This window comes from Micropterus salmoides, unplaced genomic scaffold (genome assembly GCF_014851395.1).
Source record: "Micropterus salmoides isolate LMB-PRFRI ecotype aquatic unplaced genomic scaffold, ASM1485139v1 Ms_hic_scaffold_12, whole genome shotgun sequence".
In the NCBI taxonomy this organism is placed as follows: domain Eukaryota; kingdom Metazoa; phylum Chordata; class Actinopteri; order Centrarchiformes; family Centrarchidae; genus Micropterus; species Micropterus salmoides.
In genome coordinates this window covers 30,425,433-30,451,687 of record NW_024040263.1, presented here as the reverse complement: position 1 = coordinate 30,451,687, position 26,255 = coordinate 30,425,433, and the positions used below count along the sequence as shown (strand labels likewise).

General features: G+C 40.5%; 2 protein-coding genes across 8 annotated transcripts in view; both read right to left on the bottom strand.

The window, feature by feature from the left end:
- The window catches only part of sh3pxd2aa (SH3 and PX domains 2Aa), a 113,692-nt gene extending 106,339 nt beyond the window's left edge, over positions 1-7,353 (bottom strand). For 2 of the 5 annotated variants that reach the window (XM_038714549.1, XM_038714554.1), the window contains exon 1: positions 6,701-7,333. In XM_038714549.1, coding sequence (XP_038570477.1) covers positions 6,701-6,796 — 96 coding nt within the window. In that variant the 5' untranslated portion in view covers positions 6,797-7,333. Of the gene's footprint in view, positions 1-6,700 lie in introns of all 5 variants that reach the window. The other 3 variants (XM_038714551.1, XM_038714553.1, XM_038714550.1) reach the window with 3 other exon arrangements.
- Positions 7,354-8,633: 1,280 nt separating this feature from the next.
- Positions 8,634-20,577, bottom strand: stn1 (STN1 subunit of CST complex). Of its 3 annotated transcripts, none has more exons than XM_038714556.1 (9): positions 20,331-20,577; positions 19,802-19,897; positions 19,437-19,514; positions 17,976-18,146; positions 17,530-17,641; positions 10,297-10,447; positions 9,763-9,882; positions 9,595-9,667; positions 8,634-9,202 (listed from the first exon to the last, which is right to left on the bottom strand). In XM_038714556.1, exons 1-9 carry the CDS (start codon positions 20,461-20,463, stop codon positions 9,045-9,047), a joined length of 1,092 nt encoding a protein of 363 aa, XP_038570484.1. In that variant the 5' UTR covers positions 20,464-20,577; the 3' UTR covers positions 8,634-9,044. The 3 variants fall into 3 exon arrangements, with proteins under 3 accessions (XP_038570484.1, XP_038570483.1, XP_038570485.1); XM_038714555.1 differs by having other exon boundaries at positions 17,976-18,149; positions 20,331-20,576; XM_038714557.1 differs by lacking the exon at positions 19,802-19,897 and having other exon boundaries at positions 17,976-18,149; positions 20,331-20,576.
- Positions 20,578-26,255: the final 5,678 nt, after the last annotated feature.

Genomic DNA, 26,255 nt, shown 5'->3' with positions numbered 1-26,255 from the left:
TTCTTGATCACAGATTAGTCGAGTTTTTTCGTCAGACTCCACTGCAGTCACGTGTCAATATTTTCTGACAAGTCAACTTTCTTTTCAAAGGAGTCTAAAAATTGATTCGTAAACGAGGGTGGAAAAACAACTCCAAGAAGGCTTTGGGGGCTTGGATGTCCCAGATAGCAAGAAAAGACCTGTTATTCCCACAGAGGATGCGGGACTTGAAAACAAAAGTTTTATTCATTCTCAGAAGCAAAGAGAGAAACATGAAGTCTTACGACAAAACAAATTGGACCTCTGATTATTTCATCATGTTCAGCTGAAACGGCTATTAATATTCATGTCAAGTTTACAGCTTACTTTCCTCGTCTCCTAACTCTCCTGAAGGAATCATTTCTTCAATAACTTGGACATTATCATAATTCCATGACCATAGGAGTGTACATAACATATGAAGAGAGAAAATAACTTACAGTTTCAGAGGAAAGCCAGGACCCAGTCTCACGGTTTTCAAGTGAAGAAGGCAAAAGAGCAGAGTGCTTGGTGGGGCAGAGAATGTGGGCCTAGCCACTAAATGCAGTGAACCCCGCCTAAACTACTATATTTAAACTAACCTATAAAAACAGACACACATCATACTTTCAGACTACGAAAGAGCAAATGCTCTGACTACAAAAAGTCAGGTTGGAAAAATTCTCTATGCATGGGAGTGAAGTCTTTCCACATGGAACCACAACTGGCCTAAATGTCTAATGCAGTCCGTTATTCTTTCAGTTCACCCAGAGAGGTTAACGAATGACAATAAAGCCAGACAAATTCTTCTAAGCTGTTTTACAGCAAAGCCAACAAAAATGTCACAAGAGTGAAATAAACAGTAGGACAATTCCATTCATAAGCTCTGGCAGGGGGTCTTTGGAAACCCCCTAAAGACAGAGTTTTTGTATCCGCTGCCAAAACAGTGCCCTTTATTAACCACACACCAGGTCGACGCCTCGACTTTCCTTTACTGTCGTCACTTCCACTAGGAAATGGACCAGCCTTGTCTTCTGTGCTTCTGTGGTGGGCACAGGAGGTCAGTGATTCCAATAAAGTTAAAAGGCCAACAAGGTCATGTCCTCATGTAAACAACTTTTACTAGTACATACACTGCCTCAAAGGTAGGTCTTCATAGGATGCATTCCAGTTAACTGCCTTTTACAAGTTTAAGTCTGGCTACAAGCACTTTGATATGTTAATTTCAAAGCAACATGAGACAACTAACAGACCTCCACAAAGGAATGGGTCACGATTTCCGAATTCAAAGAATGGTCGAATAGTATTTATTTTTTCAAGTAGACAGTCGAATAGTATTTTTACTCCAAAGTGGTCCAAGTTGTGCTCCAACGGCAATATTACAGATAGCAGAGTATGTATCAGAGCTGATTTTAAATATTTTGGTGCAAGTCCAACTCAAGTGTCAAGTCTGTCAACGGAAGACTGCAAGTCAACGTGCAAGTCTTTCATGTCTCTGAATGCTGAACATTAAAATGACACTGCATTTGAACATTTCCCTTTCAAAGCTATCAGTTATTTTAATGCATAGGACGGATAAATAAATACAGTGTGAGATGTGTGACAGTGCAATGTCTGCCCATGTCTTTTGTTTTTTTGTTGTTCTAAGGTTTTACTAGGTCAAGGTTTCTACATGAATGTTTTTGTGTTCAAATTAAGTCTTTAGGAAGTCAAATCCTCATTTACGTGGTTTAAACCTTCTTCTTCCTTTTTCTTACCACTTGGGGGGAAGTGGAAACATTTAATGACACAACATCAACATTTAATCACCTTATAAGTTGATAAGGAGAAAGTGTTAGCCAAGAGTTGCTTATTTTCACATTCAGCAACATTAGCATTCATTTGGAGTCATGTTTCTGTCCACCTGGCAAATGTAAGTCTAATATTATTAACCAGATCAAATATTTCTAATACCTCCTCCTTGAGTGTGTTGTTAGAGAAAGAATGTCTTACCATTTTAATCAAGCCAGTCTGATTCTAAAAACTTTTCCCTGAATATCTAGTTAATCTCCTCAAGAGCGCTCCATGCAAGTCAACGCCATTTCTTTTTTCTTCCCATTCCTCTCTTCCTCCTAAAATGGCACGACAACACACCCAGTGGTGTTAAGAGCAATGAATTCAGGTTATTTTCCCATTAAAAAAAAACAAACCAGAGCCAGCACAGTTGAGGCCACACATGATGCCCACACATATTTTGTCTAACCACAGAGCGTTGCCAACGCTGGGTGACGTAAACATAAGTAGAGCAGCTGTTCCAGAAGAATGTCAAGGAAGTGGAGGCCATGTTCAAGCGCCACAACATGTGCTTTTACACCGAACGCAGACAAAGGAGCGTGGGAGACGTGTCGCTATCAGTATAGGGCTGTTGGCGTGCATTTAAGACTTCTGCAGGAGACACATAAAACATTCACAAATCCCAAACAACATCTGGGAGTGAACACATGAAAACAGCCCCCAGCATGCCTGTGAGGTCCTGGTAATAACGGTGTTAGAACGACAACATCCGACTCTTCTGTCAACCAATCGTGTCAGTGCATGCAACGTGGATACACACTCCTGTCAGCATCAGTCAAAAAAATCACTGACTTTACATACAGGCGTCAGCAAAGCTCCGGACTTCCCATATTCTCTTTCTCTTTCTCACACACACACAATTAGCCCATGAGCACTTCCACCTAGTCGTCAAACTCTCTCAAACAATGGCCAATCCAAACAAAAAAAGCGCCTCATAAACATCCCCCCCCAGCATGCACCTCCTGGTTAGGGGGGAGCATCAACCTTTTTTACTGAGATATCACTCTGTGTTTGATAGGTCAATAAATATTTGAGCGGGGAACAGTTCTCTGAAGAGATGTTTTATGGTACCAAATAACAACACCATCTCCCAGTCTGGGCCTGTGAGTCTCTAGAAAATGAAATGTTATGGAACTGGGACTTGTAGGGGAAACAGAAGCTTTAGGTAAACATGGCCGTGCCCAACCTTGCTCTCTCTTTTATCACCTCCTCCTGCAAACGCGCATACACACAAACTGTTCACAGGGGGAGAATGTGTGTGTGTGTTTTTTGTGTGTGTGATGCACGTTTTCGACTCAGCGGTCCAGCTATCCCTACGGTCCGACAAGCACTCCCCTTTGAGAAAACCCTGGGTCTCATTCACCCCTCTGCTCACTAGATAAGCATTTCCAGCTGGTTTCACAAACATAACAAATGAGATATAATGGGTGCCACAGATTGTGTCTTTCTCTCATTTTCTCTCCCTTCCTCTTCCCTCTTTTTTCTTCTCACAGTGACTAGCCTTGTCTCATGGGACAGAGTAGCTAGAGAAACTAGGCCACAGACTGGCCCGCTGAGATAGAAGAGCCCAAAAGTACACAGTACAGCTCAGCTCAGCCCTGAGAAGCTCCTGTTACACACATACTGTACATATAGTAGCCTGGCTACTACTCAACATGCCTACCTATAGAGTTGCACTCCAGTTCCACTCTGTGGAAACAATAACTGTGCATTAGAGTCCAAGTAATCCAGTCCAAGTTGTACTAAAATAATATCACTGTATCTTAACACAGGACCATTAATTCACCATCACTGAAGTCTGCCTGAGTGTAATTTGCAACAATAGCCTGCTAAGCACAATTATTTGTTTTCAGAGATGAGAATATTGATACCATTCTTATGTCAGTGTGTTCAGTATAGAGCAAGCCGCAGGAGGTGATTAGCTTAAAACTGGAGGCAGGGGAAACAGCTGGCCTGTCTCTGTTCAAATGACAAAATGTAAAACCGCAACTTTGCTTGATTTGTGCACAACAAAAAAATATAAACACTATGTCGATCAGTTAGCTTTAGAGGTGCTGATAGGAGTATTTTTGAACATCGTACCAAACCAGGATAGCTGTTTGCCCCAGCCTCCATTTTTAATGTGGTTACAGTGGTATCGATCTTCTCATCTCCACATGAAAGTGCTAAAATGTCACACTATTCCTTTAATCATCATGCAAAGATGCGTCACTTTTTTCACATGGCAGGCGCTGAAGCATGAGGTCGGATTGTCGTCTCCGACATCCAGAAGCCATCAGCATACTTGTATTTTCGTTTATAGCTAAGGCCACGCTATTAATGTTGTCGAGACATTTAACATCCTTAGTTGAGTTCAAAGTAACCAAACATGACACCAGATCTTAGGCTAGGTTAGCATTTAAAGGTTCCCCATACCAAGATAGAAACACTCATTCCTCTGAGGCACTTTAAAGCGCTACTTACTGAGATATTTAATAATATTTATTGTTATATTAATTCATTCATGTGCGTGACAGCTTCTTTGTGTGATTGTCTCACTGTGCTATTGTATATGTCATTTGTTCCCTGATCTCTCTTATAAAAAAGATCTTGATCATGAGACTTATTGAATTGCTAAATCTTAACTTTGACATTTACAGCACACTTTCTGTCATCTACAAGGTTAAATAACCTACCAGGCAAGGTGGATATCTTCCACAGGGCCTAACCCAATCAGGGGATCTTGTACCAAACTATATGTTTAGTTTGTTGTCATTTCAATACATTTGTTTGGGAATATGCACCACTACAGCACAATATAAACTAAAGTGCCTTGAGGCACGTTTTGCATCATTAATCTTGCAGCCATGTCAACGTCTAGTATAAAGACTATTATTATTTCAGTTTGTATTGTTCTTATATGGGGCGTAAATACGTTTGTGATTAATAGGATAAACACAAACAAATTGGCACACAGCAAACCTGGAGGCAGGTGGTAACTCCAGTATGGGAGTACTGGTTGGTTTCAAGAGCTCCAGGCACACTATAATTAAGCCGCCATGTGGAGTCTGCTGTGCGTACTGTTCTTGATGGGTACTTGAAGGCAACAGAGTACATATACAACACCCAGAGAATGGGAGGAAGGAGGGTTGGAGTTGCCAATCAGGGGCCCAGAGTTCATTTTTGCCCCGGGGCTCTGACTGTACAGTGATGCTTCAACAGTGTCAGAATTTATGTATCAGTTTCACTGCGGTCACCCCGTGTTAAAAATATATACAGAGTACAGTGTTTTGGATGGTATTATCCACAAAGTCAGGTTCTCAGGTGCAAATTTGTTCTGGATGAGGATATCCATTACATGTCTAATATTCATATCATATTTCCATGTCTTATAAAACAGGTACATTGTGTCTGATAAAGGGGCACAAATGGAAAAGAGTCCTGTGAATTCCTTCTTTCAAACAATAAGTGTGCTAATTGGTGCCGTGACGTACAGAGCGCTAACACAGATTCTCACCTATTAGTGTGGTATTGATGAAGAAAGCCACAAGAGGCAAGAATCAGGAGGGTATGAATAATGCCTGAAGCCTATTGTGAGGTGACTTTACTGGAGAATAAAGCGACCTGCATTCTTACAAAATGACTGTAGACACAAGATGAAAATCCAAAAAGGTATATTTATAAGATTACCAGATCAGGTTTGACACATTTCAAAGCTCCAGGACAGCTACTAGCCTAAATGGACCTTGTGGTACGATTATTTTTGTCAACTGCTGTTTCCAAGTTCAAGGATGAATTTATAATCTCAATTTTCAAAACCAACACGAACAGAAGCCCCCTAAAGAGCTGAGAAGAAAAGAAAATTTTACAATTCCACGACAGTGGGCAACCGCCATCTGCTAACGAAGATCACGTGACCTTATCAAGAGCTCTAGAATAGAGAACAGAACAGCAATTAAATAGACGTTATGGTGAGATTTATACAGACTACTGGTTCCCAGATCATTTTGCTGTTGTTGTTTTTTCTGGAGGGTGTCAAAATCATTTCAGGATTCAGTCATTTCATAGACAGGCTCCTCTTGACTTCATACATAAAAAATAACTAAAAAAAAATGTGCTTTTTGTGCATTTACGGAAATACAAACAGTGTACATTTCTGGAAACTGTCCATTTCAGACATCTTTTGTGTGGACAGGTAGACTCGGCTTGTCTGACAAAATATCAGTGAAGATGATACCATATATTTGGACTACGTTTTGTTGTTATTTGAGTGGGTGATATTTATTGGATCCACTGGTTTTGATTCTTAAATGAAAGTTCGACTATACAGAAGCACTGCGATGAAACTATCTGGCCGGGGGAAGTTTTGCTTCCACCTTACAGCTCAGTGGGGGAAAAAAAGCAAGTTACCTGGCACTGCATGAACTGAATCATTTGGTGAGAATGCATGTAAACTAGCCACATATAATGCACCACAGCTTTGACTCCAAAAAGAGCCAGCAGTATGTCAGAAAGTCAGGATAATAATAACCTGCATTAGGAGGTCAGAGTGCTGATGGTGCCCAGGTTGCTTATTTGACATTATACACTATGACTGCTCAGTGTGGTGATGAACCATGTCTCCTGAAATATTGTGGGGAGTTAGCTTCTAATGGTTTGTGACTGTTAATTATTGATAAGCAGATCCATTGCTGATAAGAGCCTCACACTGAGCGTGGCTTAGCCGTGGTCTTCATGGAGCAGCTAGGCTCCATTTAGTGGACTAAATGCAGCGTTTATGTGTCACGCTGTGACTGTGAACAGGCCAGAGAGACACACCGCTGACACATCTGAATGGGACAAGGTGGGATTAAGGTGACATGGATGAAGATGGGGCAGGCAGGCAACTCACGTAGTGTTTGGACGGATTGCGCCTCTTCTCCACGTCCACGACTTTCACGTCCAGCACAGTCCGAAACTGCATCTTGACCCTGCAAAGGCTATGCATAAAAACTGAGAGGCGGGCAGCTGCTGCGGCTCCAGATAAGCTGTCTTGTATCACGGGAGAGAAATCACAACATTCATCACTGTGTCATTTAACAATTCAGCGGCCCATTAGGAGATCAGCTCGCTCCGCGGTCCGCGTGCCTGCTCGGACTTCCCTCCGTCGACGCAGCGACCATCAATCTGATTAGAAACTTATCGATAGTCCATTTAAGCCCGCGCTGATCGCTCTCGGTGAAATGCACGCTGCCGAATATCCGAGCAGAGAGCGGTGTGCGCGGTGCCTTCGGCCACGCAGACCGGCCAGCGGCGGGCGGAGCGCTGATCAAGTCGGTCACCTTAAAAATAAGGGGAAAGTGCAGCGAGTTCCTTTGTGTCTGCCGCGATGCCTACGAAAGGGGGCATCTGCGTACCTGGGAGGGGGGTTACAGGGGCTGGCCGAAAGCAAGGGAGCCGGCAAATCCAGCGCCAAGCGGCTCCTGCGTTACAGCAGGCGCGGTGATTTTAGGGAACGGAGTGGGATGGGCTTCACGCGCGTCCTCAAGGCTACTTGGAATAAAGCACTCAAGAAAAAAAATAAAAAAATAAAAACATTTGGCTCTGCCTTCATGACAAGAAACGTGCTGTTGCGTGATATAATTATGAGGCAGCCGATGGGCAGTGTAGTCTTCACTCGGTTTATTGACTCATTCATTCGCCTTCTTCCCCCCTGGAGACCCATAACTTTTCCTCCCCGCTTAGGACCACATGAAACAATATGTTAGAATATCTGGCACGACGTGCAGGTCTGGATTTAACAGAAACTGTATTTTATTAACTGAAATGTTCTTAATCCCGTTGTTCGAGCAGAGGGACTGTCCTCAGTTTGTGGACACTGCAGCCTCTGGGCCGCGAGCAGCTTTCTGGCCGGAGACACGAGCGACTGGAACTATGGATACAGATGTTTCACAGGCGGCCAATCAGCAGCAGCCTGCTCTACATGAAAGAACCAATTAACAACTAAACACTGCCCCCCTGTGCACACAGAAACGCACACGATAGTAAAGCCCACTTTTCTTTTCTTTTTTCAGTTCATAAGTTGAAGTTGAAGTTGCATTAAAATGCTTTCAGAGCATTACTCAGAAAAAAAAGCAGTATCATCTTTTAAATAACTTATGAAAACCTCATTTTATTTTAATGACTTTAACATATCCATGAGCCCGAGACCCGGAATTCCAACCGGGCAACTGCCCCAGGGCTTCAGGGGCCGGACGGCCTACTGTGTGTCGACTGCTCTGTGGTAATGTAACTGAAAATGCATATGGGAATATGCAAGGCTGGATTACTAGCTAGCCAATGTGGGCAACTGCCCCAGGCCCCCAGATCATTAGGGGCCCCAAAGGCCCTTGCTTCACTGCGAGGCAATTCATTTGTGGTTATTTAATGACACATGAGGTTTAGTTTCCTCATCGTAAAGAGTGCTACTCAACCTGTGGAAACGTGTACGTCTACATGTAGCTCTGCAGGGAGCCTTCTACAGTCGTGATGATGTCAAAGTCGGGATCTCAGCCTCAACCGGGGATGCATGTTGTCGCATAGTTTGCATGAAGATATAATATACTAGATATAAGATACTATACTAGTATTTTAATATAACACTATATTTCTTACATGTTTATCTTCTTGGTTTAGTGAGCCGGGTGGAGCTTCAGTTTGTTAAGGAAGAAATAGAAAAAGTTTGGGGGTAGTTAAGACATGTATACTGCTGCTTCTAGCCAATTTTTCTGTTGACTTGTCTCAAGAAACACGTAATATAAATATTTCAGAACAGTTGTACACATTTGACATCAGAGTCAAAGGAATGGGGTTTAATGGGGACCCAGGAGCTCATCTTTGCCCCAGAGCCCCCAGGCAGATTAATCCAGGTTATTTATTGTTTATTTATATCAAAATGTGCCAAACTATCACAAATATTTACAACAGTGGATTGCACAGTGGTCTTGAAATGTCCCTGATGTCCATTTTCTTAGGCATGGCTTTCAAATTTATCTTAAAATGAATATTTAACCTTAACACGGTAACACACTAGTAATTTAAAATACAACAACAAATATGCAGTTCAACTAATGTTGGCAGGCGCCTTACTTGACGTTAGTCATGATGATCAAAGGAATACAAATGGCATGATTTACTTAAATGTCTTGGACGATCACATTTAGGAGCAATAAGCCATACTACACGCAGTTTATTCTGTAATATACGGGGTGCTCAAGTTAGAACACAGTGTAATGGCTGTCGCTGGTGCTGACGATGTCACTGTTGCACTCCAGCGACGTGAGGACCAGCTCCAGCGCTGCCCTGCTCACGTTGAGGCTGTGGCGTTGCCTGACTGCAGACAGAATGTGCAGGATGTGGCAACCCTTCTCTGCATCTACAGGCGCAGGAGGAAACAACTGTCAGCACACCGGTACGAGGCCATGTGAAGCAAGGTTAAATGAAGACTTACTTAAATAACTCTTGAAAAGAGGATTTCTGAAGTTTCATTTTCCAATATTCTCGTTAGTAATTTTGAATTATTTTCTTTCATGCATCTGCATCTACAGTCAACATGAAGCTCCTCGCTGTAGATGCGATTAGTAGTTTGATCTTTGACAAGCATATACAAAAGTTTTCATTCTTAATTGCTTCTACTGAAAGACAATTGCTGCTAAACTCAACACACTGCCACACAGGAGACTGTGAATGAGTCAGACTACAACTACAGCAAATCAACACTGAGAAGAGTTTGACACTTAATTAAGAGCAAATATAAAGTCTACTTACACTTCTCTCTCTTTGAGTCCTCCCTGATGATGTCTTTGACGGCTATGAGTAGATCTGTGTCTTGTGCCGTCACCTGGTGAGGGACAACGGCATCAAACAGACACATAATGAATCCCTGCGATACTGAAGCGGGAGGAATTCATTTAAGATGTATCTGCTGTTTCTTACATGATAGACTTCATCTTGGGATTTGACCTTGCGGTACACAATACCCTCGTCCAGTAAAATTTGCAGGGCCTCCTTCAGAAGCTGGCGTAGCTGCTGGCAAGCAGACGGACCTGCCACAGGCTGCAACAGAGACGCATGATGATACAGCGCTTACAGTGGATAAGCATGTTGGCACGAGAGAAAGACACCTGTTACTGTATTTGCTGCCTTTTGTTTCAGTTTTCTTAATCATTTTCTGTTATCAAACTCCACTGCTCTGTGGAAACCTCTCAGTGTGAAGACATCGTCGGGTTTTGTGGGAAAAAGGAAAACCAAGAAGTGCCAAGAAGTTCTTTTGTCAGCAGCTTTAATAGTTGAATAATTCTAAACAATACAAATTAGCTTCTCTGCTAGGGCTGTATTTCTTCATTTCATTCATCACTCTCACCTAAGAAGGAGACTTCAAATAAAGTCTGTAGTTTGATTTTTTTCCTTTCATCCCACCACCACACATCTTCAAAAAGAAATTGTTCCCTTATAATTATTCTGGCATACCTGGTCTGCAGATGCTGTTTGAGGCTTGCTGGAGATCAGAGGCTGCAAGAGGTCCTGAACATCATAGGGTCTGAACCTGGTCACAGACTTCTGGTTAAGGAAATCCTTGATGACGTTTGTTGCCTTGCTGAGGGAACTGATGGATGAGTCACTGGAAAAAAGATCTCGCCTTAATACAATTTGTACTAATGCTTAAATATACTTTATGTCTAGTAGGGCTGAACGATTAATTGCATTTGCGATATTACCGCGATGTAATAAAACGAGATTTTCTAATCACAAAGGCTGCGATTACACTCTGGTCACATGACACCCAAGAGTAAAGCAGTCTGCAGACGAAGTTGATGCTTCGTCTGCACGTTACGCTGTACCTCGCCTTCTTGTTGCATAATGGCCTTAAGTTTGAAAGAACATAACCTTTAGTGTCACACAGGGAATGAAAGCATCACCCGCCACCCACCACCACCCGCGGGTAACGTGGTGGTGGTGGGTGAAATCGTCGGGCCATCCACGGCTTTGACGGACAGGAAAAATGCACAACAGAAAGACACGTGTAGTAAGGTAAGCATATTGTGGCGATCAGCGCCTGCGTCACACACACAGCACGAAAACCCGAGATGCGAAACTTGATTTTATTTTCGTTGGCCAACTTTTGAATTGAACCTCAAACTGAGTATTTTTTGTTTGCTTACTGGGATACAGAAAGATGGACTCCTGGGAGATTTGAACTGAGATAAGGACGCATTAATTGATGAACTGTGAGTTTTGTATTGAGCGCTTACTGTATAACACACTGTGGTGAGTTAGTTTTTCTTGTGGTTGGTAGGTAGGCCGACCTGATGATTTTATATCATTTCATCATTATTATAATTTGATATATCTTTTCCACTATTGCTCATAATAATAATTCTACCTAATTCATCCTAACACAGGCCTGACCCACAAGAAGAACAGGGTATGTTCTTCTAAAATTGTGTTGGTCATGCTATACACTGATTTACTGCTTGTCCATTTTGAATAATACAGGAGGTAAAGTGCTTAAAAATTAACTGCATATTAAATCGCAATATTGGTTAAAAAAAAATAAAAAATAAATCACAATTACATTATTTTCCAAAATCGTTCAGCCCTAATGTCAAGAAATACTGTAATTAATTTAGGGCTGGACAATAAAACAACAACAACAATAATTATGGCAACATAATTTTTTTCAATAACAATATAAAAATGTTCCATAAATATTCAATAAATCTTTGATTATCTTGAATCAAACACAAATTAGGACTTTTTTATTAAGATGTTTATTTTATTTAGGAAAAAGTACTGAAAAAAATGTTTTTCGTGCATATTGTTGACAATATTTTATCATAGTAGTTTTGAATGTTCCACCTCAGATTTGTTAAGTGATTCACTGTTTGGCATCAAGTGTGAGTTTAAACCACAATTAACCATCAGGTTTCTTCAACTTTCACTCAGCAGCAAAAGTCAGCCTTTAAACTCGAAAGAAAAATTGACTTGATACTTATTGTGATAATTTATATATATATATATATATATATATATATATATATATATATATATATATATATGAAACTTTTTAACGTGATAACATTTTTGGCCATATCGTCCAGCTAAATTAATTAGCAGTAAGTCAGGCTCAACTGTGACAGTATATAAAAATTAAAACCTGCTTTCATTGTTGTTCCATGTTAAGTTAATCAAAATTAATCCTTTTTAATAGCTCCCACCTGCTGTGCATGTTTTACTGCATCTCGTAATACAAACAAACACGGTGAAACTTTAAAGGGCAACTATTGTTTTATATGTAAACCCACAAAAACTATTACCGTCTTGACACACATCATTGCAAGCCTGATAATCAGACATAATGAACTGCCCCTTTTTTGACTTCATTCATTCAACTTGAAAATTGTGTATTCACGTTAGCCGACTGAAGGGCGAGTATTTCGTTGTGTATTGCCCGAACGAGTCAGTAGCCTTGATAGCGGGTGCCAGGTGCAGCCATCTTAACATTCAATCTCATCTAATCTGCTTGTTGCCATTTTAGTGGGCATTTTCCTGTTGCTATTTCTGATAGATTTAGCTTGGTAGCTATGAACAAAACTGATTGGTCGACTCCAATCAGCAGAAGTCAACACTTATATGAATCCCTGAGGTGGTGATTAACACCGTTTTTAGCACTGGTGATTAACACACAATTAACAATGTGTCAAATGACGCAATGCCACATGACGCAGCGAGGGTGACCACCTGCTAATAAGCTCAAGGGGGGACAAAGGGTATGTTTCTGAGGGACAGACTCACTGATAGTGGTTTACCCATTTCTAGCACATACCACCTTACATGGTATATTAATAATGCCCTATTCCCCTAAACATGTGTAATTGCTGATGTATGCTCATGAATAGGCCGACCAATGTGTATTTTTTTTCTAAATAAAGATTCATAATATTTTTATAACATTCAGTGAATTGACAGATGCACTTCCACTTACGATTTACTTTAGCTATTTAATTTTATTTATTTTTCATTACAATTTATTGACTTTAAATAATTATAATATAAAATTATAGGATTAACAGGAATTGTAGTTGTTCAACACCACAGGAACAGTTTAAAAAAAAAAAAAAAAAAAAAATAGTCTTAACTCACAACTCCAGAGGTTCACGGAACGAGAAGGGGGAGGAAGGATGGTGAACTTGCATGTTAGTAAAGGCAGGCGCAGGAAAAAAAAAAAAAAAAAAACTGTTCAGTGTTCTGGGGACACCTTTAGGACTCAAACCTTTTCACCGGCATCTGAATCAAATAAGGAAGAAAGATAAGAGACAGAGTTAAAGCAACATTAATTTTTATTATAAGCTTCCAAATGGTTTTCCAGTATAGACAGAGAAGTGCAAACCCATCACCATCACAAGGTGACAACAATACAAAAAGGTGCCAAGATACAATCCTATGCAAAACAATGACATATTTTGACCTTAAAGGCTACGGTTTCCTAAAAGTGACACATTTGCACCCCTGTAGACAGTCCACCAATGTTCAAAATCAATCAAACTTCATCTTAGACAAATGGGGTCTTACATAACTAGGTTTCTTACCTTCAGGTTTCTTCTTGAACTTGTATTTCTTCTTGGAGCGTACAGCATTTAGGAGATCCTTCTCTTTCACTACGTAAGTGTAGAAGTCCTTGCAACTGAATGTGAAGTTGCTCTTCACCTGGATTTCTGACTTGATGAGGTTTACCGAACATATGTTCCTTGTGTCCGTCCAGCATCCTGTCATCAGTGAAAAGACCCTCTCCACTGAAGCACTGGTGATTGGTACACTCAAGAGGAAAGAAGCTAATGCTGTCATGTTTGGTGTGTGTGTGTGTGCTTGAGTAAGGTGGCCCACTTCTCCACGACTGGAGCTCCAGACTGCACGATGGCCTGTTGGTGTGGCAGAACGACACAATACTCATCATATAGCGCATCCATGCCCAACTTCTTGCTTAGCTGCAGGACATCTACAGCTTCACAGAGATGGGAGAAGTTGAATGGGCTCTTCTTTAGTGCCAGGCTAGCCCACTTTCTTCTGGTAGTTGGAGTCTGAGAAGTCATAGCGCTGCTCCAGGTAGGTGAGAGAGGACTGGTAGAAGTTGCACATGTCCTCTCTGAGCGCAGCTGCCTGTCAGTCTGGAAACTGCTGGAGGAGTACACCCGTCTGGGCCCCAAAGAAACCATCTCTCTGTCGTTGCTGTAGCTTGGTTTTTAGGGTGAACATCATATCGTAAAGCTCACAGACAGTCCCATCTTCTCGCTCCAGCACCAGCACAGTGTCATGGAAAATCTTCAGCGCATTGCTGTAAGGAGAGTCAATGATCCTGTGTGCTGGCACTGTTTGCATTATCATCATTTCTCTAATCCCTGTTTCATGTAATAATATTTAGATGAAAAAAAAAAGTTGAGTGCAATTAAAATTAATTACCTGTAGATCAGCCGCCATAGTAACTTTGGGCACTGGTCCTCTCCCAATGAGAGAAAGTAGGTCTTGATAGGAGCCCAGCTGTCGTGAAGTCTCTTCACTGCAGGCCACAAGCTCAGCCATCTTGTGGGCACATGTCTAAGCAGGGACTGGTACTCTATCTCCACAAAGGTGTGAATTGACTTAAGTTCCTCAATGCGTTTTGCAGATGAGGAGAAGTGGCTAAAAGGTCTTGTTGACGACATTTTCGATGTCGATATTTAGCCGATCTCCTGCGTGTTTTGCACTGTTGTGAACGATGTGGGCCACACAGTTTGCCTTCAAAATGCAATTGTTGTTCTCTTTCAGTTTCTGGAAGACAGAGTTGTATCTCCCGTAATTCAGACTAGCAATGTCAGCGGAATACGCAGATATCATGTCTAGTCCCAGTCCGTTTTCCTCCAGACCAGACCATCTGGTTGCGGATCGCGGCAGATGTTTCATCACTGTCATCATAGAAATCAAGGACCTTCGTCTGTACTCCCAACTCTGGCGTCCAGTAACGCACTGACAGTGGGAAGAACTTGGTGGTCCCATGATTGGAGGCATCTGAAGCCACTGAGAAGAATGGCGTGTGGGCTGTGGAGACACACACGCAGATGGGATGAACTTAACAGAGGTTCACTAAAAACAAATTATTATAAAAAATACAAGATACTGCTTTACTGTTTTGATCATTATTGATTTTATATAAATATTATCTAAATATTTCAAATATTATAGCTGCTTTTGTTTGTTTAGTTTGGGAGATAACGAATAGTGAAATGTTGCTCACAATCATGTAAGGATACACAGAGCCTGGTTTCACGAAGGCACGTGTGAGCAGCATTATGTTAGTTAACGTTAGCTACTGATTCAATTTCAGTGAACTGAAGGAAAAGTTGACTTTTAACATAACAGTAGAAGATGATTAGCTAACATTAGCTAGCTAACGTTAGACAAATAGCGAACACACAACAATGTTACATCCATGAACATAACTTTAACTTTACCTTTGGTTGTTGCCTCTCGTTGCTCATTCAGTGGTCTTCTGAGGACTTTCAAGCAATCTTCGACGGAGGCAGGGGCAAGCACATCAGTGACAATGGCTTCCCGCCTTCGTCCGACCACAGGGCATCCTCTTGGCAATGTCCGAGTCCGGATAAATCGCTGGGGCTAGCTTTGTGCCACAATCTCCTGCTCGATATGATGTAGCGTGTTGGACAGTGTGATACACACTCGTCACCTCTGCAGCAGTCACTTTGTCAGCTAGAAAGTCGTTTTTAGGTCGGAGGAAAGCATCCATAGCTTTCGATGTCTCTTTCTGTTTCTTGTTTCACGTTTCTTGTGAGTCTCCGTGAGTCTGTGTCGTTTGACATCGTATTCCCCTCCATGTCCGATTGAGAAGGACGTTTTGCAAAGGTCACAAAAAGCCCTCTCGGTATCCCCCTCAACACCTTTCAGCCACAAATATTCATTTTCCCACTCTTTCTTGTACCCACACCTTCTCTTTTTAATTGATGATGGCGGTGCCTCAGACTCGGTCTCTTTCTCAATTTTTCAAATTGGAAAGCGCGCAGCTAAAAGTTCCTGCCCAGTGTGTCTGGTATGCACATACGTGCTGTCATGACAACAACGAAAAAGTTGACAACAACCTAGTCAGCAGTTCAACTGAGGGGTGGGTCACGTGGGTGTGGCAACAGTAGCATGCTGAACTGTCAAGTCATGTTCGTTTGGCTGCCTGGGGCTCGAGGATATAGAGCGACCAACTTTTCTTTTTTGAGGAAGCATTGATTATGCGTGACACGGTCTCAATTTGACGCAAGAATTGGGCTTCAAACGCGCTACACGGGACGGGTGGTCACCCTAGATGCAGCCAGTGTGTGTTTCCAATATACTGTAGTATGTGGATTGAAGTGGTTTTCTGAAAACAATATTGAGACCTCTGTGACTGCGTTTACTTTTGCCACTTATTGTACTTTTTACATGATCAAATAAACTCTGCAACTTACCCACTAGTCCTGTTGCTGTACACAGAGTATGAGTATATACATACATGTACAGTACATACAGTACATATGGGATGAATCACAGACTTTCTCTATTTCTATGTACAACAGGGATGGGCTACCCTGGCATCGTTAGATTAATTTGCATTTTAGTTTGGAACCCCTCAGTTCATTTTTCAATTTCCAAGCATGTTCCCAAGGGGAGTTATCAACAGGCGCTCATAACAATGCCTCAGCATTTATCCTGATTGATTATAGGTCTATCCAATTGCAATTGGATAGAAATGTTTGACGCAGTGGCGAGTAACACATGCAAGTTGGGCTGGTTCTTGTTCCGTTTTGAAGCCGAAAAAGCGGCCTGGTCACAAACATTCTCAAATTGTAGCACAGTACACTAAAATTTAAATAGGCACTACAGTAAGATAATCTTGATTCATATTTGATCAGCACTACCTAGTTTGACAGTTTGATCTGCTCCTCTGTCAGTCATCGTTTCAAGCCCATCCCATATTAGATAAACGTTGATGATTTGCCCGACTGGATCCGCTTTGGGTGCAAATCTGTCTGAATGGGAGAGGACCAGACGTATCTGCCAGAGCAAATGAAACATATGCTCGGCAGATTCGTCTGGTTTCCACGCTTGTGATGGGCACCAACAGAAAGGATTCTATTTTCATTGTTTTCAGTGTAAAGTTTTTGTGTCAAGACATTCAGAGGGCTCTCCACCCCACAAAGAAAACATTCTCGGTTAAACATTGGGCTGTATCATTGGTTGTCTCAGTTAGGGCTCTCACAATGTGCGTTTCCATCCACCTGCTTTTATGCTGTTAAAGTCTGTTTCCATGTGCAACGGATACAGACTTAAAGCGTGTGACTTCAACATCCACTGAAGCCTCCCCTCCACTGAAGCAGCATTCTTTTTCTGTTGTAGTTTTCCACTGTGTGAGGTTTAACTAGAACTCTTTTAATTACATATTCTTGTTAAACTTCTGCAATAATTTAATGCCACCTGACTGAAGAATGAGCGCCACCAAACTTATCTTTATCTTGATGTGCCCAACTCCTACTATTCGCGTGACAGAGGTGGATGAAAACATTAATTACCACTTTCTACTGCCGATTTTCTGGAAATTTGGTTAAAATTTGCACTAAATTTGGTCGGAAACCTGGCTCCAGCGTTATAATCTACAGTGATGGTAAGTTAAATGATGGATGTTTGTACCCTGTTGCATCAGTTTGCAGCTGGAAGGGTTTGTCATAGCACTGTTTGTAGAGCTGAGGTCCCTCCATCATCCACGCTATCTGGGCCGCCATCACTGGGTCGTTCACTTTGTCTGGGAACACACACGGATACAAACATGATGAATGGGCAGAGATGGCGTGTATTCTCAAATAAAAAGCGTGCTGTGTGAGATTGTGTGAGAAAGCGAGACACATGTAAGGCTGTCACAAAACAAGGCTGCGGTTTCCCCGCTAGACAATTCAAGCGTGTGTGGGTAGTGGATTGCATGAGCTTGTAGTTTCCAATGAACCATCAGTTAAATGTAATTTGTTGTCTTACTCTATTATTTAAAACATGTAGCTGGATGGTAAATTAGTGAAAGTGGATGGTGAATTTAGATATCATACTGCCACTCTGGCCTACGGAGAACGGCCCTCTGCACTCACAGTAGGTGGAGGCCATGATCTCTCTCTGTTGCCTCGACGTCTTCACCTTTCCTCTGACTCTGAGCAGCTCTCCAATCTCCAGGCAGCAGCGGCTCTGCTGAGCCTGTCTCAGCTTCTCCAGCTCAGCGACTGGGTTAAAGCTTTCCTGAACCCCAGCACTGTGATTCCCCCCTGCTGGAAATGAAAAATTAATATAGGATATTACATAGTGATTTGTTGTAATAATAAAATAAATGTAAAATAATTATATATATATATATAAAATAGATAAATAGGCCTTAATATTAATCAATTTATTAAGCACTGTTGAAAATCGTCAAAATAATCTATAAAGATGACAGAATTTAAAGCTGCACTGACCAATATTTTTCCATAAACAGGAGATTGGGTGCGTTCAAGATTACTGCGGCTGACTTTCGCCAACTTAATCATAATCAAACGTGAGCTGCTGGCGTCAGCAGGGACAGGGTACACATTCAACCTGTGTGAGCTTACTGTGAGCTTGGTACAACAACTGATCTCGCGGCATGGTGACGTTTGCCGGCACTGCAAAACATCACCATGCCGTGAGATTCCAGCGAGAGAGGCCAGCGGCTGCAGTTGCTTTTCTCCGGCAGCACAAAGTTGGAACCGCCTTTTGCCTGATCAATGACTGATCTCGCGGCATTTTTCTTTGCAACTGCAAAGAAAAATGGCGAGATCAGTCTGATTGATTGATCTCAGCTCACAGCTCCAAGGAGTTAAGGCAGAGTTGGAACAGTGAAGCCATCAGTGACGCTGCATTGGTGTTTGGCAGATGAGCCTTGTAGGTGGGCTGATTAAAGAGTCTCGATTCAGCACGACCTCCAATACTAGATGAGGAAAATTTTTTGAAATGATTTAATTTGATTGATCTCCTCAAAACCTAGGCCTAAGAGTGTGGAAACGTTGTGTTTAAACACATTAAACGGACTTAAAAAATGTCAAAATCTGATAGTAAGAGAGGTGGAAAATCACACGACTAAATTTCCCTTCACTGGTGTGATGTCACCCAGTGACCTAATGAGAGTGATGTCAATAAAATAAAAAAAATTCCACTTAATGTGACAGTTAACGCAACTCAACAAGGTGGACAGTGGTCACTGGGGGTAAACATAAAACCTTATTTTTTGTACAACAAAAGTTTACAACCTTGATAAAAAAAACAACATTTGATAGATTTTGAACAGGATATAATAAAATAATGATGAAATATTTGGAAATATATATGTTTTTTAGATCTAAGTTGAACGAACAACACTGGGGACATGGCAAAATCCCAAAGTACCTCTTAAACCAAAGCTTTTGTAAAAAAAAAAAAAATTAAACCAGTATCATTGTATTCATAATTAAGAACAACTGGCCTTACATGAAAAACCAAATGGAACTATTATTTGCCCCAAACTGAAATCACAAAAGGCACCACACACACCACAAACTCACATTTAGACGGACCCCCCTCCTCTTTCAACAGGTCATTTTTCCAGCATAGGCAGTTTATAACGCCAGTACCATCATCCACTGTGAACAGAAGGAGACTATTTTTAGACCTTTATACATAACAGGAAAGTGTGTGTGTGTGTGTGTGTGTCAGTTTGTGAAACGTAAACAAAAGTTGGGGCATTGTCACAGATGGAGACGTTCTCAATGCTTCATCCATCACATGCAACAAATGACGCCGTCATAGTGGGTCCCAAAATGACACTGCTAAAATCCCTAATGTATCACATAAGGTTCTGTACTTGCAAGTGTTTACTGCAGTACCAGACAAAGCACTTCTGTTACACACAGGGACACAGCAAGGTTACCCCCATAGCAGAAGAAGTCGTCTCTTTCTCTCTTGTAAACCACTGTCCCAAGCACATCAACTTTGGAGATTGGATGGGAGTTGTAGAAGTAAATACCTGTGGGTACAGAGCAAAAATAACCACCACTTATTATTACTGTGAACATCAGGGATCAGTCACTGAGTCAAAACATGAGTCACTTTTTGAACCGTATCAAGAGAAATCCAAGGGCAAAGTTAAACTTAACCACTCAATGTTGTCACAAGTGACACAGTTAAGACATTTAAAATGGTACATGGTATGAAACAAAAACATGTCTGATAAATGTGGCTGTGAACTTAACGTTACAAAGTAACTTAATTAGCTACCTTGCTAAGTTTCAGTAACCGGCGTTAGTTCACAAGTTGGTTAGTTTGGTCATATAATGATTCATGTTTCTTTAGATAGCTGTTCAGACTTGTAATGTTTCAAATGTGCAGACCGAGCATACAGTCAGTTTATTAAACTATATCTAACTATCTTTAGCGTCTCTTAGCTGTTATAAAGTTACCTGGCACCTGTGTGGACTCCATCATCTGCAGGATGTCTGTGACGTACAGCCTGGTGAAGGCAGAAAAGATCGGGTCCAGTCCCCACAACATGGATGGAGGCTCTTCCGCTGGATCCATCGTAGCTGCCTGCATTTCATCCTGAAAAGCAAAAGCAAGACTGTTTATCTCTTTTCGTGTTTTTCCAGTCGTTTGGTGCAGTGTCTAGCAAGAGAGTAAACTAGCTGCAGATGGCTACTTTTTCTTCTTCTTCGGTAGCCGCGGCACTGAGTAGTGCAATGCTGCCTCCCACCGGTGAAGGATCGACATTCCGGTGGAGAGGTTTTGTTTTGTTTTTAAATTTATGTATTTATTTTGCACAATCCAACTATCATAGCCACTTTAGGACAAAATATAGCCCAGGACTAAGTAAAAAACAAATAAGGTGCCAGTTAAAAGTGCAAGTATAGACTTCACAAACAGCAAGGAAGAACGAAAAAAATAAATCAAAGCATGAATGGAAAAGAGAAAAAATACATCAAAACAATCCATTTTAACCTCTGGTTGGGGTCCAATTAAATGAAAGATCCGATATAAGCGTATAAAGTAATATATAACCTTCTTAGAATTAACTATCTTCATTTAATTTAAATAAAGAGACAGCTCTTTCAGAAAAACAGTGAAATGTGGGGTGTTTTTTTAAGAATTTACATTTGTGTAAAATATATTTCGCTAGAATCATCATTATAGATTAAAACCCAATCTAATATGACTATAAGTCAAGGTTGATATAGTCAGATTACTATGTAATATCCAAATGTGGAAGTCCTCCCAAAATAATTTAAACATATTACAAGAAAATATTAGATGTTCAGTTGTTTCTATTTCTGTATTGCATAATACACATTCATTAGAGTCACTGTTGAATCTTAGTAGTAAAAATTATTTGCAAGGACGTATTTCATTCATTGTTTTAAAATGCACTTCTTTAGCTTAAGGGGGTACTGGGATCTAATTCTCTTAGAGGTCACACAGGGGTATTTCTGCAATATATATTTTATTTTTAGAGGAGATGGAAAACATTTCTTGGTTAGAGAAGATCTTAAAAACTAATTACATTTTCATCTAAAACAGGACATGCTTCAATAGACTTGTGAAAAGTTTAGGTACCATTGGGGTGTGTAATAAGGCCTCCCTGATCATTTGAATAAAGGCTTTTGGAATCGCTCCGATCACAGCACAATATTCTCTACTAGTACATATTACACTGTATTTATGTCTAAACTCATCATAGTCCAGTATGTTAGCTCTGTCATCCACTAGATGTTGAATAGACCATATTCTTTGCTCCATTCATTTTTAAAAATAGAAAGACTTCTTCTTTATCAGAATACATCTATTGTTCCAAATTGGTGTGTTATGAGGGGGAAAATTATGTTTATAGATCAGTTTCCAATAATGGAGGACTTGATGGATGAAGTGTGTAGCTTACTAATTTCAGAATCACAAATCTCCAGTGGACAGCTGACCTGCTTGAGAAGTTCTTCTTTTTGTTGTTCTTGTTCTTGTTCTTGTTGTTCTTCTTGTTGTTCTTGTTGTTGTTGTTCTTGTTGTTCTTGTTGTTCTTCTTCTTGTTCTTGTTGTTCTTGTTCTTGTTGTTCTTCTTGTTGTTCTTCTTCTTGTTCTTGTTGTTCTTGTTCTTGTTCTTGTTGTTCTTCTTGTTGTTCTTCTTCTTGTTCTTGTTCTTGTTGTTCTTGTTCTTGTTGTTCTTTTTGTTGTTCTTGTTGTTCTTGTTGTTCTTGTTGTTCTTGTTGTTCTTCTTGTTGTTCTTCTTGTTGTTCTTGTTCTTGTTGTTGTTTTTGTTCTTGTTGTTCTTGTTGTTGTTGTTGTTCTTCTTCTTCTTCTTCTTCTTCTTCTTGTTCTTGTTCTTCTTCTTGTTCTTGTTCTTCTCTGGGTTCATGGCTGATCGCAACCAACTTGTTTAGGTGCATACCGCCACCTACTGCACCGAAGTGTGTAATATCATGGCATTTACATGCTTCAGGTTACATTAAAGCAGGGATTTTCAAAGTCTGAGACTGTGGGCCTCCCCTCAGACAAAGCTTGGGACCCCCCCCCCCGCACCCACCCACCCCCCCACCCCCCAACCACATCTTTAGTTTACTTGGTAAGTTTCGCTCAATTCTTGGACGCCTATGATGATTATATTATTTGATTCCACAGACACTCTACAATTGAGCCAAGATGCACTAATATTGCTGTTTCACATAACTTCTGACTACACCAAATAGTTTTAAAAAAAATTCTGTCCTAAGACATTTATTAGCTTCTGACGCTGATGAGGGGTAAAGAGTTCCCCAAAACTACAGTATCTCTGAACTCTCCCACATGTAGGCTATTATATGTGATCTCCTTTTGATAACTAATGCGATCAGTGTGTAATATTGTTTCACTTCCATTCGTTGAACCTCCCCAGAAACTGTTTGGACTGTTTGGAGCTTCTTCTGCCACACGTCACTCACTGCCTTTCTAATTAATGATTTGGCCTCTCCTTTTCCAAAGGGAACTTTTATTACTTCATAACGCTCTCTTTAAAATCTCATTTGCTTTCTTATTCACCTCAACACCAACATGAGCAGGGCCGAACAAAGTTCCACATCAACTCCAGCTCTTTGTATTCTCAGCATTATCGTAAATCTTTCAATCAATAAATCATCCCTTACTGTTTCTTTGGAATTCAAACTATTAAGGGCTGCAGTAGAGCCTGAACAAATGACCTTACCTCTTCTATCTGTTTCGACAGATAATACAGATAATTTATTATTAATTCTTTTACATATCAAAGTCAGGTATGTGTGCCCCTGATCCTACATGTTCACTCCCTGGATCTTTTGATCCATCAGTAAATATTAACATATTGTTATAATAATTCCTCTTCACATAATCATGAACCAAATATCCAATATTATCCAGATTCCTTTCACTATATTCTCTCTGCTTCTCCACAAGCTTCAAGTCCACATCAGAGCACTTTTCCAACTATCAGGCATTACACCGTCTCTCCATATCTTATTAAACAGTTATATAACAGAAATATAATTTCCAAGACTTCTTCTGGTAATTGTCTAAACATAGCGTAACGTATAGTTGATCTTGTCCTGGAGCTGTATATCCACTTCCCTCAAGGACCATTTTTAACTCATCTAATGAGAAGTCCACGTCAAGTGCCGATTCACCATTATTGTTTTTCTTTCTTACATCACTATTTGTTCTTTTCTCTTGTTTATGTATTTCATCTAAATGAATTCCCCTATGTAAGCTGCAAACTTCTTACCCAGTAGTTTAGCTTTCTCCTTATGTGTAATTGCCAGGTATTCAGCACTGGGATTTTACAGATTTTTTAATCATTGCCCAAATGTCACCCAGTTTAACTTCTCTGCCAATGGAGGAGCAGTATTGCCTCCATGCATCGACTTAATTATTTTACGTGCCAAAGCTCTCTTTCTTTGATAGTCAATAAGATTATATTGACCCAAATGCTTACTTAAAATTCTGAATGCTTGATTTCTATCTTTTATAGTATTTTTACATTCATGGTTCCACCATGAAACTAGTTTCTTTTCCCCATTCATGGTGCTCTTAGGGATGCAGGTTACTGCAGCACTAATAATCATGGAAGTCACTGCTACAGCGCAGCTATTTACATCCCCCTCCATCGATTTTCTTTCAGTCTGCTCATTACAAAGTTCTCTGATTTTTTCCCATTCAGCTTTAGGAAAACACCATCTCTCTGTTACATAACCCTGCTGAACATACATGTTAAAGTTCAAGGAAATATAAGACTGGAAGGTGATCAGTTCCTTTGTTGGTGTTATTCTTTACTTTCCATTCACATAAATTACTCATATTTACAGAGAATAAAGTAAGATCTATACATGAAACTGAATTCCTTGTAATATTAACCCTAGTACCTTTTTAATGTTTCATCATTAAGGCAATAAAGTGATCTCTCCTCGATTACTTCTTCACCTACTTCTCCATTTGTGTTTGTATGGTCACTTCCCCACATAGTGTTGTGAGCATTAAAGTCTCCACATCATATTTCTCTACTATCAACACTTACTGAGATCTCATGAGATGTTTGCATTGACAATTCTGACTTCCAGATCAGTTACAACCTTCTTGAACTCTTGTCCATTAAACATCTGGCATTCAAGTGGAGGATATGAAATAGCATAATGAAGCAAATCACCCTGAGACACTCCATCATAATTAGAGAGGTTCAACATCTCATGAATCAGTTCAGCTGTAACTTCTTTAATAACCAGTATCCCTATAGCTGCCTTTACAAATGTCTGGATTCTATCACTTTTGCCGTATTGCCACATTCACAGTCTTACAGATGAAAGCAACAATGTTGGTTTTACACACAATCAGTGTATCTTCAATAATCTCCTTTATCCATGAAATTGTTTTTGTTTGTCTCTGACTTGTTATGGGTGATGAAACCTCAATTACTTATCTATTCTGAGACTTGTCCTGCCAAGTCTCCCATTCTTTGATACTTGAAACATCGAAGTGGTTCTGAGATAAACTCTCTGACATCATAACTCAGGTATCCCATTCTTACTCTCTTTGGCATAGCTTTTTCAAACTCAAGGACTATAGACAGGCTATCGGTTTTCACCCCCTTTCTTTGTGTTTGCAGTCTTGTGGCTTTGACCACCTTTCCTCCTTTTACTTCCTGAATGATCTCTATTGTCATTGCCAAAGGTACATCATAAATAACACCTCTAAGCTTTGCTGCATTCCCAGGGGTATGAGCACTGATCCTTTCACCATTCAGTGTTTCTGTTCTGAGAAACCGTTCTCTTTGCAGTTGATCTCTAGCAAACACCAAAAGCCTCCTGTTACTTAAATATTTGGCAAACTTGATCTTACCCATTTCTTTCTAAATTGCTTTTGTTAGTTTTAGTGGGTGAAAATGCCCCCAGGCTTCTCTTGAACGTTATCATCACTTCCATTCACATTCATCATTATAGGCTTCACTTTTTTGGACATGTCGCCCCCCTCTAAACCATAGGTTGAACTTCCAGAACTATCGCACCCCCCTTTCTCCTTTTTTATTTACATCCTGCCATGACATACTATCACTACCTTCGTCTGTACGTTTACCCACAATAGTCACATTCACGGTACAGTTTGTTTCTAATTCGCCAAATAATGCTCACTCTCAGCAACACGCTCGAACACAATTCCAGCAAAACTCTCTCCGCTCCGACTCGAATTAGAGGATTGCATACTTTTCATGTTTTCTTTCTGAGCAGATGTCCCCAATGAAGTTTTGTGTTTTCCATCATTTAGTACTGATATTAATTACCTTCTTTCTTCGTCATACCTGTTGCAAGCCAGGAGCAAACATTTGAGTTTGATTTTCCATACACTGCATTTATAGGCCAGTATTGACCTGTTGTCTATTCTATGGAGTGTTTGATGGACTTTCTATTCTGGAAAGTGCGGACAAGCTATCTGAAGCAATTACAACACTGGGTTGGTTATGTTCTTCCACCCATTGTAATGCTAACACCATTCTGAGTAACTGAGATGCGCACATGTTACATGTTTTTCACTGGTACCTCACAGCGAGGGATGAAGAAAGTATCTCCTGTGTGCCCAATTCAATTCAATTCAATTTTATTTATATATAGCGCCAAATCACAACAACAGTTATCTCACAGCGCTTTTCATAAAAGAGCAGGTCTAGACTGTACTCTATGATGCTATTTACAGAAGCCCAACAGTTCCCACCCAGTCTCCTGTTCATTTGAACCATCTGGAAATATGAACATCTTGTGTTGGCGATGGTCAATATAGTCTTTACTCCTGTTCTGGGTTTTCATTTTTGCAGCAGGCTATATTACTCCTGTAAAATGGCCTATATGCCTATA

Coding starts and splice junctions, on each gene's coding strand:
- stn1 (XM_038714555.1), bottom strand. CDS start 20,463: ATGCAGGCAGCTACGATGGATCCAGCGGAAGAGCCTCCATCCATGTTG. Junction 10,448..17,529: donor CTGCAAACTGATGCAACAGG/GTACAAACATCC, acceptor TCTTTTTTCCAG/TGACTCATCCATCAGTTCCC. Junction 9,203..9,594: donor GGACTCAAAGAGAGAGAAGT/GTAAGTAGACTT, acceptor CTGCGCCTGTAG/ATGCAGAGAAGGGTTGCCAC.